The following is a 17,451-nucleotide window of genomic DNA, read 5'->3' on the forward strand; positions in this document are numbered from 1 at the left end:
CTACAGTCTAAAAAGGAATGCCTGATCTTCATATTAAAGTGAATGTATCTCTATCACTTTCAAGTTATGCAATGTTTAAATGTTTGTAAATAGATTCCTTTATGCAATTTGATTTTTTCAAGTACTTACTGGAATCCTATAGACAGACATTAAGCACCATGTTTGCACACTGAAATGCTGGTGATAAGCTTTAAAAAAAAAAAAAGTAGTCATACTAAAAGAGAAACTCCAAAAGTTTTATTAGGATTTTAACAGACATTGCAAAAAAAAATATTGCATAATGATTGAAAACATAATATTTTAAACAAAGTAGCAATGTGGTATCAAGTAAAAGAAAGACTGGAACAGCTGTCTATGTATGCTGTAAGGAAGATGTACCAGGAAAGGGATACAACATTTTTAAAATTCAAGGGCAAATGTGAACAAGCCACATTTTGACAGACTGACTATATACCGTAGATGTTTTACAAACTGCATAGCAGTGTAAAGAAATAGTTTTATCCTAACTATACTGTATTCCTGCATTTGCAGCAGTTTACAAGGCAGAGATTTTGTTTACAACATCGATATTTTAATAGCTCTGGATTCTCATAAAAAATGAACTAATTTAACAAAACAAAGCCTGTATCTACATTTGAAAACAAAAGTGCATGTATTGAGAAAGTGTTATTTCTTAAGAAGAACACTGAGTACTTAAAAAGTTCATTTTAATAGAGCAACAACAGAAACTTTAGATGTAGATCTGCACTGTGCTACAAGTGAGATTCTACTAACACCAGCTCCTATAACTGGATACCCTCTTTTCCTAAGGAACCAAGACACATGCCCACCTACTATCACTTATGGTTCTGGGTAGTTACAAAGAATGCCAAGTACCAAAACCACCACATTGTTGACTAAAAAAAGTATCAGTAACCCAAGACAGATGTTTTAAAGTAGATTTAGCTGTAAACTCGACCATAAACTCCTCAGCATTCAGGATCCTTCCAGTCACACAACTTTTAAACATTGGAGAGCAGCAGCAAGGAGCCATTAGAGCTAAAAGGACAAGAACTGATGAAAGCCTGTCTCCTGCCTTGTACTGAAGAATTTGTGGGTAATGAGCATTTCAATGAACTGTGAGAAAGGGGTGGTGTTTTTTTTCTATTTTTTTTTTTATATAATTCCTACCTAAAACCCAGTTGGTTTTAACCCCGTTTGTCAGATTTGTACACAAACCCAGATTCTTCTTTCCACATAACTGTGGTAACAGCTAAGAATTACCAGAAATATTAACTTCTCTAGATCGTTTATTTGTTTCCTCCCTCCAACCAAAAAAAGAGAAAGCGTGGAAAGAACATCTAGTTTCAAGATCCAGGCAGAGCTTCTGTTTAAGCTCTTGTAATTTCAACTCATGGCACTAAAGGACTAGATTTTTTTTTTTTCTGGGCACCCTTAGCACTCTGGATAGAAAAAGGCAGTGAATGTTTAGCTGGACTAGACCCAGCATGGGAAATGCACAGATACCAAAGTTGTGAACTGCAGCCAGACTAGCCATAAACAACTGTCCAGTACAGAATTTACAAGTAATAAATTTAGCCATTTTTGTAAACATCCCCTCCTTACTAATCTCTTATTTTTTCCTATAATGGAAATACGTACTGTATTTCTTTGTTCCAAGCTCTGGTCTGTTTCTGTTTTAGCTTTGTGGCACAGTTGCTAAGTGCAACAAGCTAGAGACACCAACATTAATACAAACAAGTTGGAAAGTCAGTTCAAGTTATTACAGTTTTGCTATACCAGGGCATTTTTCATAGCATGTATTCTCTATTCACAAATGCTTTGTAAGATCTTTTATTATGGAAGACTGGAAGCAAACTGAAGTTGTTCATTTAACGGATGTGGTTGAACATACATTTCTGATATGCCTTATGCAATTAACAAATGATGTCTCATCTTATGAAGATGATACATTTGATATATATACCAGTAATTTAAAATGCTCCCCCAAAAAAGCAGCATTTTTATAGACAAATTAACAGAAAAGGAGACAGTACATCTCACAATACCATAAAACAAGTAAAGCCCTTTCATTAGCTGCATTATAAACTCATAACTGTTCATCACATAATTTGAATTTCTGACTGCTCAAGCAATTTAACCCTCAGCCAACTGCAGGACAAGGAGAAACACTTCAAATCAGATGTCATTGTAGGTGTGAGAATAAGAACTAGTATTCCATGTTTTTAGCTCTAAAAGTTTTGCTCCCAAAAGTGAAGTAACTGTTAATAGTCCAGAAGAAAAATAATCATTTTTGACATGTCAAAAAAAAAGTTGTACTAAAAATTAAGCTGCTGTAAATCTGAGCTCACTTAGATCATTCCTAAAAAAATAATTAAAAAAAAAAACGTTTATCCTAGATCACCTGTTAACTAGGAAAAGCAGTAGAACACTGACTTCATGAGAAAAGATGTGCTTAAATGCTGAGTGTTTCAGACATCTACTATAAAGTTTTGAATTCTTCATCGTCTTTCAAATAATTGGATTATAATTTGTTAAGAAAAATAGACCAAATACAGAAAGTGCATTTGGTCAGGATTTTGTCTCACTGCAGTTCAGTGTTTCCTATCTAAATGTGCATACCATTTAGAGGCCATTTTTGAAATGTTATCAGTCAACAGCAACATGGGCACCAGTGAATAAGAAAACACACCTTAGGATTCCTTTTTTAAATTATATAAGTTAGATAAAACTACCCTGTCCAGCAAGTTCCAAATTTTTCAAACGTTAAGGCAACTTTCATTACTTTCCAGCTAAACAGAATTATAAAAAATAAATGTCACTTCAAACCTTATATACACAGTGACAGAGTAGATTTAGCTAGAAAGTATCTTTAGTACATTAATAAAGTGTCACATAATATTACCGAGGTTATATCAGGTGCTTGAGTGTATGTGCAATTGGAGTGGTTGCAATATTTAAAGTACAGGTTTCAAAACAGAGCGCAGTGAACGTCCTTCTTTAGTGAGTTCTCGTGTTACACACATACATGGCAGTGGAACAGCCTCCTCTCTTCTCTCTACAGCATTATAGCTACATTTCTTCAAGTGGTCAGCCATGCTTATGATGTCAGCAAACTTCCACTCATTCACAGTACAGAAAGCTGTACTGAACCGCCAAACCTAGAAAACAAGTTGTACATAGGCTCAAAATCTTTTAAGGTATCTGAACTCAGAGCAGGAAAATAAGTATTTGTGCTACACATTCAGGATGTGCTTTGGATCTGTAACAACATGACAAAACCAGGCAATTCTAAATTTTGGATAGTCAGTCTCAGGTTGGCTCAGATTCCAAAGTTAACTCTGAATACAGGGAAGAAAGGCAGGCTATATATATATATATATATATATATATTTTTTTGTCTACAAAGTAGATGCTATCAGAAGTTAAATGACAAAGTACTACATGACCATCAGTACTGGTCATGATGGTTACTCTATCAGAAAATAATCAATTTGTGAAACAATCATCTTCTGCAATTCCAAATGATTGCTGCAGATACTCTGTGCTTTGGAGGGGGGGGCGGGGAGCAGGAAGAATGAAAAACCTAACATATGAAGGTTTAAAGTTTTAAAAGTTTAAAATTTTTTCTTTACACATTTAAGGCATTCAATATCATGGCAACAAATAGGATCTCAACAGTTGTACAAAAATAAAAATTGCTTTAAACAGTATAAAGGCAAGAGATGCAAATTTTAGACAACTTTCTCACTGTCACAGAATATTTAAAATTAAAGAAAATGAAGTAATAGCTAAAACCTCCAATTTTCCCAAGACTTAAAAATGTTAATTTCCACCAAATACAAATTGAGCAGACAACTACTTCTACTTCTTGAAGGGTGTGGAAGACTCAACCAACCTGCTAGCCATTTTGGCTAATTGTTCTATTTGACAATGTATTTCTTGAAGGGATATTATATCAAAAAATAATAACAACAATAGTGACGGGAAAATATAAGAGAAAAAGCAGAAACATAACCAATTAAATGTGTTTTTTTTTTTTTCCACCATCAGAAGAAAATATAACTTACCTTTTCTTTTATTTGCCAAGAAGAACTTCCATCTGGGTACTTTCTCTTCTCCCAAAGCAGTATCACCATTCCACGTGCTTGAAGCAAGCTTCCACACACATCTCTCATTAAACGTGACACTCTTGAAAGCTGACATAAACTAAAGCCATCTAGAAAACTAGCGATGTGCTGCAGAACCTCAAAAGGTAGACTACTCAAATGGTCATTGTGTAGTCCAATTAAGCAGCTTTTTGCTGGTTCTACTAATACTGTAGATATACAAGGCTGAACTCCAAATGACCGTAAGTGGCGATCATGAATAATTTTTGCCCCTTGTGTTGAAGGACAAAACCTTCGTTGAGAATATGTACACCCATAATAGGCCAACGGACACCTCTGCTCCATCCAGCCATTAAGGCCAGCATGAATGTCACCATGCACATTCTTAAAATGCGAAGAAAATTCATTCCTCCTAAACAACTGTCCACAAACAAATGTAAACATTGAACGCTGTTTTGTTTGGTATCTAGCCACATATTCCAATACCAAATCCAGTCCAAGGGTCTGGAATGGACTTGGATTTGAGAGCTGTGGGTTGGCATGATCACACGCAGAAGCTGAAGCTATTTCCCCCACCATTGTATTTGTGGCCAATATAGCTGATGGGAGAGAAAATGTTTGGGTCCCAAAGTCAACATGATACACATCGACAGTGCGACTTTCTGATATCCCCCTACCTCCAGGAGAGTCTCCTAGGCAAAACAACAGAGCTGCAGTGATTAGATCAATCCCCTGAAGACCCATGGGATCTTCTGTTATCTCCAAATCTGATGTATCAACGGCTTTGTCTTCTTTCGGTGCTGACCAATAGTGATTAACAAGGAATTTGTATGATCGATGCCGCATAAGTGAAAATGCATCTACGTTTCTCAGTCTTTCCTGCTCCACCTGTCTCTCTAAAATTTCTTCTGCGTTAGCATGGGGAAGTAGTATGTGATTAACATTACCATTAACTAAGTGATCAGCTGGTATTACTTCTTTAAGTTGTGCTGTTACAGGGAAGGAGCTGCAAGACTGCAATGCTTCATCATCATGAGATGCAGTACATTCACCATTTGCTACACTGGATGGTTTTGAATTAGAAACACCAAGATCTTCATTCTGGTCCAACACCTTTGAACACTCGTTTTCTACATGAAAGCCATTACACAAGAGTGAGGAGTTACTGAGGTTTAGATTTAAGTCATGATTTTGTACTACATCATAACAAATATCACTAGAACCATTTTGCTCCATTTGTGAATTTTGACTCAGGCTATCCAAGTCAACTCCCCCAGCTGCTCCTATGTTTTCTTCATCTGGATATTCGTGATCAGACTTATTATCCTGAATAACGCCATTAGAGGCTTGTTCTTTAATCTCAGCATCTTCTTTCATTTCATGTGAAGTGCAGAGCTTTGAATTTAACATGCTAATGTCCCTGGTTGCAGTGTTCAGGATATCCAGAGCAGCGGCTAAACTCCTTGTTGTTTCTACAGTAGCTTGATAAAGTGCACCATAGGACTCTTCATCTACAGGTATCAAGCCATTTGAACACACGGTATCTGGGGTGTTTGTTTTGACAGAGGTTTGTTCTCTGGATTCCGACATCTGATCAGCTGCTTTTGACATCATAGTTGCTACTTTAAGTGATTCTAGTAACATGCGCTGGTCTTGAAGGGCTAAAGCCATATCTAGCTGCTCCACTTCATCAACGTCTTTACTCAGATTTTCGTAAGATTTTCGGTCTGCATAACTGACCGGCCATCTATTCCACTCCATGGTGCAACATACCACGCTTGCAGGACAAACTTCTAGATGATCAGCAATTTTATTACGGGCTACTATGAAGGGACATCCAAAGCCACTATTCAAACAAGGCACTCTTTCAAGTGGACATAAAATGCGGTGCTCCTCAGCTTTACATGAATGAAAAACTGCTCCACAAACGAGCGGGCAGCCTATCAAATCACAGGAAATGCCAGGCTCTGGTCTGGTCATACAACGACGGCTGACACAGTTTACGCAGTGTACATGTTGCTGCTGTTCCTCCATGATTGTAAATCCAATTCTGAGTGAAGAAAAGGGAAACAAAAACATGGAATATTAACTCAATATTGTTAATATTTAACAACAGTTATTTGCAGTTTTGCATTCTTCAGGTATATGAGAGATACATATTAACACAACATGAACTGATCAGAAGCCATTTTAAGAGAACAAGTAGGTGATATTTTATCTTAAAGAAATGATATTTAAAACTTCACCCCAAAATTTCAGATAACATATTTGTATCAGAGTTCAATGCAGTCTACACACATATTCACCAGATATGAAACATGCAGCTTGGAAAAAAATGTTGTATAAACTTCTCTCGGGAAGAGCTCTTTACTCCTGTCTATTCCAAATAGATGATTCAACTAAAAACAAAGCATGCTCATTGACTATGGCTGATTACCTAAAATCATAAACTACACAACTTACACTAGAAGGAGACAAAGGAAGCCAGACTCACTCTCATCTGTGCTAAATCTCCAGACCTTTGAATTAAACAGAGGCATCCTACTGCCTGGGCTGCTTGCTACCACCTATGCTTCCAGCACCCTCTTCATGCAGTTCTCTTCAAGGCATACATCTCAATCTCCATTTGTCTCCCATTCTCTCACACACACACACAAATCTAACAGGCAGCAGTCCTTTATAACAGCTCTTCACTCTTCTGTTTTTATTTCATCCACAGCCTGTAGCTCCTCCACAGTTTTTATACAAGTTTACAAATGTATACAAGTATACAAATGTAGCAATTACACCACACAATTTATTTCACTCAAAACCTTTACATCAAAACTATCCTGCCCAACACTGTCCCTGTATCTATACACCTCCGGTTCAGTCCACAAAAGGAATTTTTGTTAATCCATCCTCTGACCTGCCCTAATTACAATACCAGCAGTTCAAAGTGTAAGGGTAACATGGCAACTTTACATAACTAGGCCAAACAGCAATAAAAATCCAAATAAAATTTAATTGCATAATCTATCATAATATGCTGATGCAAACAGAAACCCAATTCTTTGTTGTGGTAAGGGGGAAAAAAATAAAAATATAGGAAGTGTTACATTTTTGTACCATACTTCCAGAAGCTCTGCAACTCCTCACTAGCTCGAGTGCAGGCCCACTCAAAGGACCAAGCCTTCCTCCCCCTGTGCTCCAATAACGTCCCTTGCAGAAGTGATACCACTGGGATTACAGTTCAGAGATACCAGAGTGATTTACACAGAGCCAAACCTCAAACGATTGTTTCAAAAATACATTGCTCAGTTCCATCTTTTCCTCACTACCTATACTGCAAAAAGAAGTTTAAATAAAAAAGTGCTTGCAGAATCAGATTAATAGAACAGAAACAGTTCCTTATTTTATTCTAACAAATGCTCTCATGAAGTGTTGTCATACTAAACACTTCAGTTTTAATTTATTAGAACTTCTTAAATTAAAATTACTCTAAACTGTAAAAATAAAACTGATTAGTATTATTCCTTTTGTTCAAACTGAAGGTAAGAGGAAAGAAAACTGCCTTTCAGACACTCCACATTAATTTATTTAAAGCATTTAAATAGATTTTTATGCAATGCTTCACTCAGTTGTATTCTTCCAATGCTTTGAAATTCATGCCAACTTTAAGTACCAATCAGCCCTCATCCCTCCATCCCTCGTAATTTGGATAACTCAAATGTTTTAGCCACCCACTCTCCTGAACACTAACAAAGAAGCATATGTGCTTAGCAGGCAAAACACAGCTGAATTTTCCCCACCATACCTTAGTATTTGAGTAACAAATAAGTTGCTTCATCACACGCTGTCAAGTGCATCAGTTGCTGATCTCTGTAACTGACTGATCTGCTAAATGTTTTAGCAAAACCTTCTGGCACACAACCCGCTTTAACCTTGCGTATTAAGTCAGGTGGCATCCCCTGCAAAGAGCTGAGAAATGTTCAGTAAAGAATCAAAAAAGGGAAACTTACTGGACTGAGAATGCAATTTAATTTGCAGTTCTTCTACCAAAGCCCTCTTTTTAAGTCATTCCTGCCAAATACAGTAGCCTAACTGTTGCTAGACCAAAAAAAAAAAAAAAAAAACCTTTGTATTTTAAAGTGCTTGACACAAAATGGAAATAGTCTTGAAAAAGACCAGTGCTGGTTGATAATGCAAAAGCCTTCATAGGGCCCTGCCCTAGCTTCATACGTCTAAACACAGTCATAAAACAAACAGTCTCGTAGCAGCAAGGCTTAATTTGATCCGTACCCCACAATTACGTTTAAAATAAATAAAAAAAGATCTACTTTGCAAAAAGGTATGCCCCTGCTCGCTTTAAGATGGCCAGAGCTGAGCCGTTCCTAGACCAGGAGGTAGGTTTGCCAGCTAGAGCACACCCCTGTGCTAGCTCTGACTGCTGCCTTGCTTCTGGGCCAAAGCTGGCTCACGCTCACACTGCTCAGAACTCAGTCAGAGCTCGTGTTTGCCTGCACCATTTGTGTAGACATACCCTAAATTAGTCAACCATCATTAAATACTACCTTTAAATAGCCCATGTGAGCTTCCACAGAGGAACATTCTATTAAGACAGTAAAACATCCTCCTCCCTAGCACACTATCTTCGTCTCCACAAGCCAGATTGTGAAACCCGAGTGGTGTGATTATACTGGCTTTTCTCAAGCTCCAAGACTCCTTTTGCACATAAGTTAATATTCATCAAAACTTAATCATCTTGTACAAGCAAATGAAATTTCAAAGTGTGAGAAAAGGAGAGAGAATCTGGTAAAAACATTAAATATCACTAACAGAGTGTATGAAGACGTATCACACAACAAAAGCCCATGTTTTACTAATAGATGGACGTTAATTTAGTTCTGTAACAGATGCCTGCAGTTGTTTTTATAGAGAAGCAGTTATGCATGTGATCAAATAAATAGATAAAATAACCTATGCTCTCACTTCTTTGTAAATTCAAATTTTATTGGTCACTAAAAAAGGAGGCTATTCCATGTTGTTTCCCTTAAGATTCAAATCCTTTGGCTCCTTAATTAAATGTATGATCTAAAATCTCTTTGGACATCAGTAGACCATCAGCATGACATTGACTAAAATTCTGCATCCTGCGCACGTCTTCGCAGCACCTGCTGCAGAACTTTAATTTAGTCAGAATATCATATTTATTTATAGCTTCTTATAGAGACTATACACACACACACAAATAAAATGTCCTTTTCATGCATTTTTCAATTTGAATACCTGGCCTTCAAACTCAATTAATGTTTTGGGCATTAATGAGTTCTGGGACTTTCGATGAGGCTTTCAATGTAATTCAATTACCAAAACATAAAAGAAAACCAAAGGAAAAAAATCGGCCAAACTACCCTATCAAACTGGATAAAACCTCATGAATTAGCATATTCATTTACCAGCAAATGGTCACTTCTCACTCAATATTGTAAGCTAACTTTGTGAACCACCACACTTAGCACCTCCTTGATGCACTGACTAAGAAAAAGGGAAGATAAACAATTTTTTTTGTTGGACATAAGTCCAAAGCTTTCAATTACTCTGATACTCAAAATCCTAGAACACCTGTCATTAAAACACGCATCAATAAAATTTACTGTCTATACCCTATTGTGTTCCTTGTCACAATTTGGTGAGAATACAGAAAGTCACATCAATGACTATAGCAAGAAGGAACAGCTGCCCTTTTCTGATAGCACAGTGTCAGCAACTAGGTTCAGTTCATATGAGATGCTTAAGTACACACACTTGACTGTTACTAGCAGAGAAACCTAAAAATACATCCAGTTCCAATGAGGTGACCACTGCTCTCAGAATTTGTGCAATCACTTGATGTTATTGTACATACTATACAGTCAGCTGACCAAATCAGCCAGAACATGCTTTGAAAATCTGTCATAATTAAAAGGATTAAAATTCCAGCTGCTACAGCCACATGATTTTCAGTTGCTGTTTTAACACAAACATTAAAATGGCATAATAAGAGTTTCAAACAGTCACTGCACAATACTTCAGCTGTGAGGGCTCTGCCTCCTATACCACAAAGTGTAAGGAACTGTACTCAGAGTAACCAAATCCGAAGTCTGCTTACTTACTCTCCCCCTACATGAACTCTTTGGGACAAATAAGATAGGAAATCACAGCAACTATTCCCACAGTCAGAACCTCCATTACTTAGACACTTTTCATTCACCAAACCTATAAAAGCTTAACTATCTTTGAACCTCTTCCCTCTATCAAATTTGACTAAATAATAGTCCAACAGGTTCTTAAATTACTGGTTCTAGGAAGTAGAACACAGGTACACAAGCAGTACTACAGGTTTAAACTCCTAGGAGCATCCAAATCCACCCACAAGCAGCCAAATATATGCAAACCATTCTAAAAAATTCCCTGTTGTTTTGGAGATTGTACAAGACAACCCACTATTCCTGAATCTTCCATCTTTTACCCAGGTCTGTGGCTAAAAGAGTTAGGTAAGTCTGGTAAGATGTGGAAACTATGCATTTCAGAGAGTAAAGTGCCAAGTGAAATGGAGATAAGAGATATGTGGTTAAATAGGAAAGAGGAAGAGTGCAATATAAAAAAGAGCTTTAGAATATTCTGTTAGAATTTGTAGTACTATAGATAACTATTGAAAAAAGTATTTTATTTTTCCATATCCTACCATGCACGGGAGAAGTATGTCATTAATCCTGACTAATAAATCTAACTTCAAAATATGTTACACAATTCTCATAGTCTTCAAGAAGGTAAGCTTTTCTCGTCACAGCTACCTTGCAGAAAATGTGTAATAATTTTCCTATCTACAAAACAGACAGATTAACTTTGTTATGCAGGTCATGCTCACTTTTTGTTTTTTTTTTTTTGTGGGTGTTTTGTTTTTTGTTGGTTGGTTTTGGATTTGTTAAGTTTTTGTTTTCTATTTTGGGGGTGGGGGGATGTATTAGTTTTCAAATGACCAATGGATAACATGAGCTAGAGGTTCAACAAGATCTCTTCTGACACCATGTCAGTCAGGGGAACAGCAGTTGCCACCACTACTAGTTGCCATTCCTGCCTGAGGTGAGCAACAAAAGGCAGCTCTGACTCTAATCATCAAGACTCCACAAAGACTAAGGTTAAATAGCCCCATTCTCAGGCTTCTCCGAAAACAGTACAGCCTTTATCCTCACGTTAGGGAGCTGGGTGCCTCAAATCTTACTCTAAATGTCTCTCTACAGCAACAATGGACAACAGAGCAAAGTTAATCTAATGCTACGCCAATTTCCAACTACATTTTCAAGTGGCAAATTCAGAAGCACAACAATAGACATTGCAAACTGCTAAAGCCTAACTTGAAATAACATGACTAACAGGTGACAAATTTAGAAGGTATGTACCTCAGTTACACAGGTAATAAGTACATGTGGCCATCTTATACAATCTTATATCTGGGGCAATAGTTCTTTTTATTGTTTTTCTGATATCAAAGAAATTCCTGACACGGACTTTATGAACCCTTATATTTCTTCAAACTGGTTTACATCACAGACACTTTCAGGAAGTAAAGTTCTTTCAGATGCCACACTTAAAACGTCAACCTTATGGGATACAAATACTGTTGATTATTTTGTTAATCACTGAATACATAACAAGAAGCTTCAATTACTAAAGCTGAAACTACTCGACTAGTAGGATGTTCCTTTCACCATTATCATCGTAGGCTACGGCAATTTACACATATTACACAGAAGAGGCACCAAAAGGTCAGGCTCAAAACATGGCTTCTAATTGCAAGGAAAAACACAGGGCATATATATTCCTGCAAGATCCTAGGTTTATCAAGAGATCATCTAGGATCAAAGGAACAAGCAAAACCTTGGTATGTACTAACTGCTTTGTGAAGCATAATTTAGTCACCCATCTACCTCAAAAAAACCAATCTAACTGAAGCAAAAAATAGCGAGCAGTAGAACTATAAAAAAATGCCACTTTTTACCTTCCAACCTTACCTTAAAACAAACATTTCTGTATCTATAGCTCCTCCCCAGCCCACCTCCCCAAAACCCCACATCCTGTTAAAGGAGCTGACCTGTATTTTGCATTCTTTTGAGTAACACTTTAGGAGTTCCTTTTTCCCTAATAGCAAACCATCTTCCTCCCGTTCATAGAATTCAGTGAGATAATTCCTCCCAAATCACTGCAGACAGAAAACAGATCTGAATGGGAAAAAAATCCCAAAATAAAGCAATATGCTGCTTTGACTGAAGTGGACGCTCCAATGATGCCCTGTGTGTTTGGATTACTTCCAGTTTACAACAGATGCTGTGACAGAATGATGCAAAACTTCCCCTATCGCTATCAATCTCCAAGAACGTTGAAAATCAAGCCCTGAACTACTGAGCTTTTCCTTAGAGTACTTTTGTGACATATCTGCCATGCTTTCTTTTATACCTACACATTCCCCAAAGAAGAAACCAAAAGGCCTCAACAAGCCTTCGGCCTCACACTGCCACAGGACAACCGCACCAGGACCAGCTACGCCTGCTGCATGGCTCGGGCACAAAAGCACTCTACCTGTTCAGCTGGTGACAGGGCAGACTCAGCTAGAGAGCCAGTAGATTTCATGTGTAAGGGACTTCTGTACTTGAGCTCAGCGCGACCCCTGGACTGCTGCAGACTCTGCAAGAAACGAGATCAGAAACACATTTTGATTTCCGGTGTACAGATTACTTGCTGTATGTACAATCCTCTGAACAGGTCACCTGCTTATACTATCTGGAGCTACAAGTGCTGAAATATCTTGCATTTTTTAGGAAAAAATAAATATGTTTTTAATAGACTTTACAACTGCAATATAAGTTCTGTCACTCTAGCTTTTTGTTAGCTGTTAAAGTCACACCAGACTGTTACTCATATTTAAGGCTAGACAAGACTTTTAAAAGTTATTACGACAACCTGCTTCACTTTATTATTTGGTTTGGCTCACCAGGAACCTTTTAAGAAAAATATGCATGAAACTTGAATTAAAGACTGCAACAGCTGGAGAACTAGGGAAAAAAAAAAGATATTTAAAGTTGGGTTATTTTATAAGCTGAAATTTATTCTAGTTAAAATTTGTGCAGCTTCAGTCTTCAGACATAATTCATTAAACAGTTGCTTAATATTAGAAAGCTCTTTACTGTAACAAGCTTCTTCCATGTATTTGTATTCATGAATTATTGTTAAAACTTAAAGAGATGGAATAGAGGTTATATACTCAAAGAAACAATGTTATCCTTGTCCGCAGACATCATCTCACAAATCCTACACAAAAACAGAAAAGAAAATAAGCCATTTCTGAGAAATCAGAACCTAAACTATTGCAAACAAATAATGCAACCCGTATTACGGTAGGTAGTTTCAGCCACCCGAAAGAAGCCAAAAATAAATCCTTCTTCTTCAATAATATTTTAATTCATACATGTTGCCGCAGAATTCCTGACCTCTGTATGTTTACAGAGATCTGGCCAAAAATCTTTGTTAATATACTACTTCAAGTGTTACTACACAAGTTGAACCAGTTCCCATAGCAAAATAAGAAAGCAAGTTTAAGGTAAATGGAACGTGAACACAACTGCTCTCCAAGAAGACAAACTGAAATGCAGATGTAATGTACTCTGCATGTATAAGGGTTGTTTTTTTTTTCTCTTAAAAACATATTCTTGTTAGTAGCACAGAGCCTGACCAGTGTACAGCAAAAGCAGTTAGTACACAAAAATTTTAACAGGCACCTTCACTGCATCAGGTAATACTGAGGTACAAAGATAGGGGCTGTCCTAAAACAGTTTGAAATTTTAAAAGTAGAACAAAAAGAACAGGAGAAAAACATCAGAGAAGGTATTAGGAACTTTAATCTATTCCATTTCCAGCTACTTAACTTTGTTATCAAATGAAAGACTTTTTGCCATACCTGTTTGACGTCTCCCCCTTTTAAACTACTTGGTTTTAAAAGCAATGAAAATAGTACAAAATACCAATTTCAAACACATAAGCAAAGAAACAAACAACAACAAAACAACCAAACACTATTTTCTAAACATAAAAAAAACTCACCCATCTCAAATAGCTGATGACAAGAAGCTAGGAAGGAACACACTACACCAGCTCTTTCGGTGTTTTTAACTTGAATGAAGAACTGGAAAACACAGATCTGCACTGCAAGTTTGTGCAGGGTTTGTGGACGTACAGTGAGTCACCAATCTCTGATCTCTAACATAATTTAGACTGCCTTCTCCAAATGTCAGCGGGCACGAAGCTATTACTTTTTCCACAGACTCCAGCTGAACATTCCCATCCAAATACATTCCATGGCCGATGACAATAGTGACTCAGCTAAAACAAGTTTTTGTAAGAGCATTACAGCTATGAAAATACAGCATGCTCCTAGAAAGATCCTATTTGCAAAGAATCTGTCACTCCAACACACTTCTCTACCCCACAGGATTTTTGGAAAACTACCATTTCTACTAGAGATACTTCTAAATATACAAACACGAAGTTTAAACTTCAAAAAAAACAAGCAACACATTGCCCACCTACCTGCACCTATGTAACTATGCCTGAACCAGGTATTGCTATTCAACAACCAGCCTGAATCGATAACTTCAATTTTATACGAAGAGCTGGAACCACGCCAGTTAGAGTTTTACCTCAATGTACCTCTTGTTCTCATGGCTTAAGTTTGCACCCATCGGGATTTCATTGTGATTTCACACTAGGAGCTCAGATCAACGTTTGACATGTGGTAAACAGTGCTGTCTACTCAATTCGATATTCTACAGACTGTAAAGGTTTGCAGCAGGGTATTTTAGATTCAAGTGGCATTAACAAATTATAAGGAAATTAAAAAAAAAAAAGGCAGACCAAATGTCACCTCAAAAACTATTAAAAACAGTATCTTGCAAAGTCAAGATCTAGAGCTCCCCTTCCATTTTAATTCCCTTGGCCCATTTTAGATCAGTTCATATTACAAGATTTTTCAGCCTCTTTCCTTCATTCAATAGTGAGTCTAGATAGTGCCCAGGCACTTAAAGCTTAGGTAAGATTTCTGTAACCCTCGTTTAATTTTAACCTCTCCCTTAACTATTTGTGGTCTTTTTGGGAATACTTAAATCTCACCTTTAAGAATTCAAGTTATGTTTACTCTCATTATCCAGATAAGGAAATTGAAAGAGAATTGTCACCAGTACAATGATCACTAGACACATGATTCGCTGGCTCTCATCTCTAAACCACTGGATCTCATTGCCAGAGACAAACAGCATTTGCTTCATTTGAGACAGAGCTCGCCAAAGAATCAGGTCTATCAGTATGAAAGAAATTAAGCTTTTTTTTTTTTTTAATTATTATTGTTTAGTTCAACTGGATTGAATACAAAAGCATACGTTTGTTACTAATCTGAAATCCACAGCAGCTGCAGGAGTTGACTCAAAGACAAACATTCATGTGCTGTTACAGCCATGCACTTAACAAAGGTACTGGGAAAAGCCCTTTGGGACACAGGTCACAAACTGGATTGTCTACAAACATGCAGAAATCTTGCCCAAAAGTTTCCAACCAGGTACTGCTACTTAGACGCAGCACCTATTTTTCCCATTAAACTTCAAAGTAGGAGGCATGAGCAATACAATCCAAACCTAAGACGTTGATTGAGTAAGAGAATAATTTAGTACCAAACAAAAAGAACATCCAAGAAGCAAAGACATCTCTGTTGCATAGTCTTTGTCCATTCCGATGGGATTCTCCTATTTTCTAACACTTTCCAACTCTGGGAAAGAATGAGATGGATACCGCAGGAAGTCTCAGCTAGCAATACAACCCCGATTCACCCTCTGAATCCATTCCTTGTCTGAGTGAAGCTGGACCAGTATGGAAAGAAATACACAGAGGCATTTAGATGCACGCAGAACAGAAGACATATTAAGGTCGCCAATGTATTTTTCAGTCTTCCAGCTTAACTCGCTTACCAACCAGGGTTGGTTTAGTAGTATTTTTGTACTTTGAGGAGAGAGGAAGACCACAGGTAAGGATAACTAACACCCTCCTCATCACGCATGGCCAAGGGGCTGCAGGAACCTCACCCCTCCAAATCACAGCCCAGGCTGCACGGCAGTAACGCGCCGCAGGGCCAGGAGCTCGCAGCCGCCGAGGGCTTTCACAAAGAGGCGCGGGGGGAGATGTCCGTCCTCACGCGGCAGGACGAGCAGCGCAAGGCGACGCGGCGGCCACGGCAGCGCAGGCCCCGGGCGAACACACGCTGCTCCCGGCACGCCAACGCCACAGCCAGCACAAGGGGAACGGAGGGCGAGGACAAGCGCCCGGCGCCGAGCCCCCGCGGGCTGCCGCTGCCCGCCCGCCCCTCGCACCCACCCGGGGGCCGCCGGCAGCGCGGCCGGGCGCCCTCCTTCACCTCCGCGCGGCGGAGCAACCCCTCCGACGAGGCCCGCGGCCCCCCCGCCGGCCCCGCAGCGCACGGCCGCCCCCCCCTCCCCTTCTCTCCCCACCCCGGCCCTCCCCGGGGCTCGCTGCCGGCGGCCGCAGGCCCTCGGCGGGGCCGGGCTCGTCTCCCCGGCGCCCGCGGCTCACCCGTGCCCGTCGCTCGCTGGGCGGCCGGCAGGGAGCGGCGCCCCCCGCGCCTCGCTGCGCGCCCCCGTCCCCCGCCGGCCTCCTCTCGCCGCCTGCCCGGCCCGGCGCTGCCCTGCCCTGCCCTGGCCCAGCCGGGCTCCCCCGCGCGGCCCCGCTGCCGGCCGCGCCCCCCAACGGACACGCGCGCGCGCGCCCGCGGGGCGGGGAGACGGGCGGGCGCGGCCCCGAGGGGCGGGGACGGGGGGGGGAGGGGGGGGGGGGGGGGCGGAATGCCCGGATGTCGCGCGGGCTCCCCCCGTGCCCGGCTCCTCTCGCGCGGCGGGGGCGGGGCCGGCAGCAGCTGAGGGCTTTAACGGGGCTTTAACGTTACAGCGGGCTTGGCTTATGGGCGCCCTGCTGCGGGCTATCGTAGCGCTGTTGAGCAAAATGTTTTGTTTTGTTTTGTTTTGTTTTGTTTTATTTTCCTAGAAACCTGGGCCGCCTCCCAGAGGCGCGGGGTGCCGTGACAGCCTGTGAAGGATCCGTCCTTCAGAGAGTGGAGGCCGGCTGTTGGGGCTGTGGGCGGGTGGGAGCTGGCCTCGGGATTATGGCTTCAAGGATCTGATGGCCGGAATGTTATTTTGTTTTTTACAATAAACGTTTTTTGAGTGGATATAGTGTGTTTTCTGGTACTGGGAGAAAAGCGATTTTACTT

The 17,451-nt window shown here is 39.7% G+C and overlaps 1 protein-coding gene across 3 annotated transcripts; it reads right to left on the reverse strand.

Annotated features, from left to right (window-relative positions):
- Positions 1 to 215: 215 nt before the first annotated feature.
- Positions 216 to 16,901, reverse strand: FBXO30 (F-box protein 30). 3 transcript variants are annotated; one of them, XM_066994170.1, is made up of 4 exons: positions 16,758 to 16,901; positions 12,708 to 12,812; positions 4,071 to 6,159; positions 216 to 3,161 (listed from the first exon to the last, which is right to left on the reverse strand). In XM_066994170.1, the coding sequence occupies exons 3-4, from the start codon at positions 6,141 to 6,143 to the stop codon at positions 2,958 to 2,960; spliced, it is 2,277 nt and encodes a 758-aa protein (XP_066850271.1). In that variant the 5' UTR covers positions 6,144 to 6,159; positions 12,708 to 12,812; positions 16,758 to 16,901; the 3' UTR covers positions 216 to 2,957. The 3 variants fall into 3 exon arrangements, with proteins under 3 accessions (XP_066850271.1, XP_013033784.1, XP_066850272.1); XM_013178330.3 differs by lacking the exon at positions 16,758 to 16,901 and adding an exon at positions 14,226 to 16,233; XM_066994171.1 differs by lacking the exon at positions 12,708 to 12,812 and having other exon boundaries at positions 16,758 to 16,888.
- Between the last annotated feature and the right edge of the window lie 550 nt (positions 16,902 to 17,451).

The sequence above is a fragment of the Anser cygnoides genome, chromosome 3, assembly GCF_040182565.1.
Source record: "Anser cygnoides isolate HZ-2024a breed goose chromosome 3, Taihu_goose_T2T_genome, whole genome shotgun sequence".
Classification (NCBI taxonomy): Eukaryota; Metazoa; Chordata; class Aves; order Anseriformes; family Anatidae; genus Anser; species Anser cygnoides.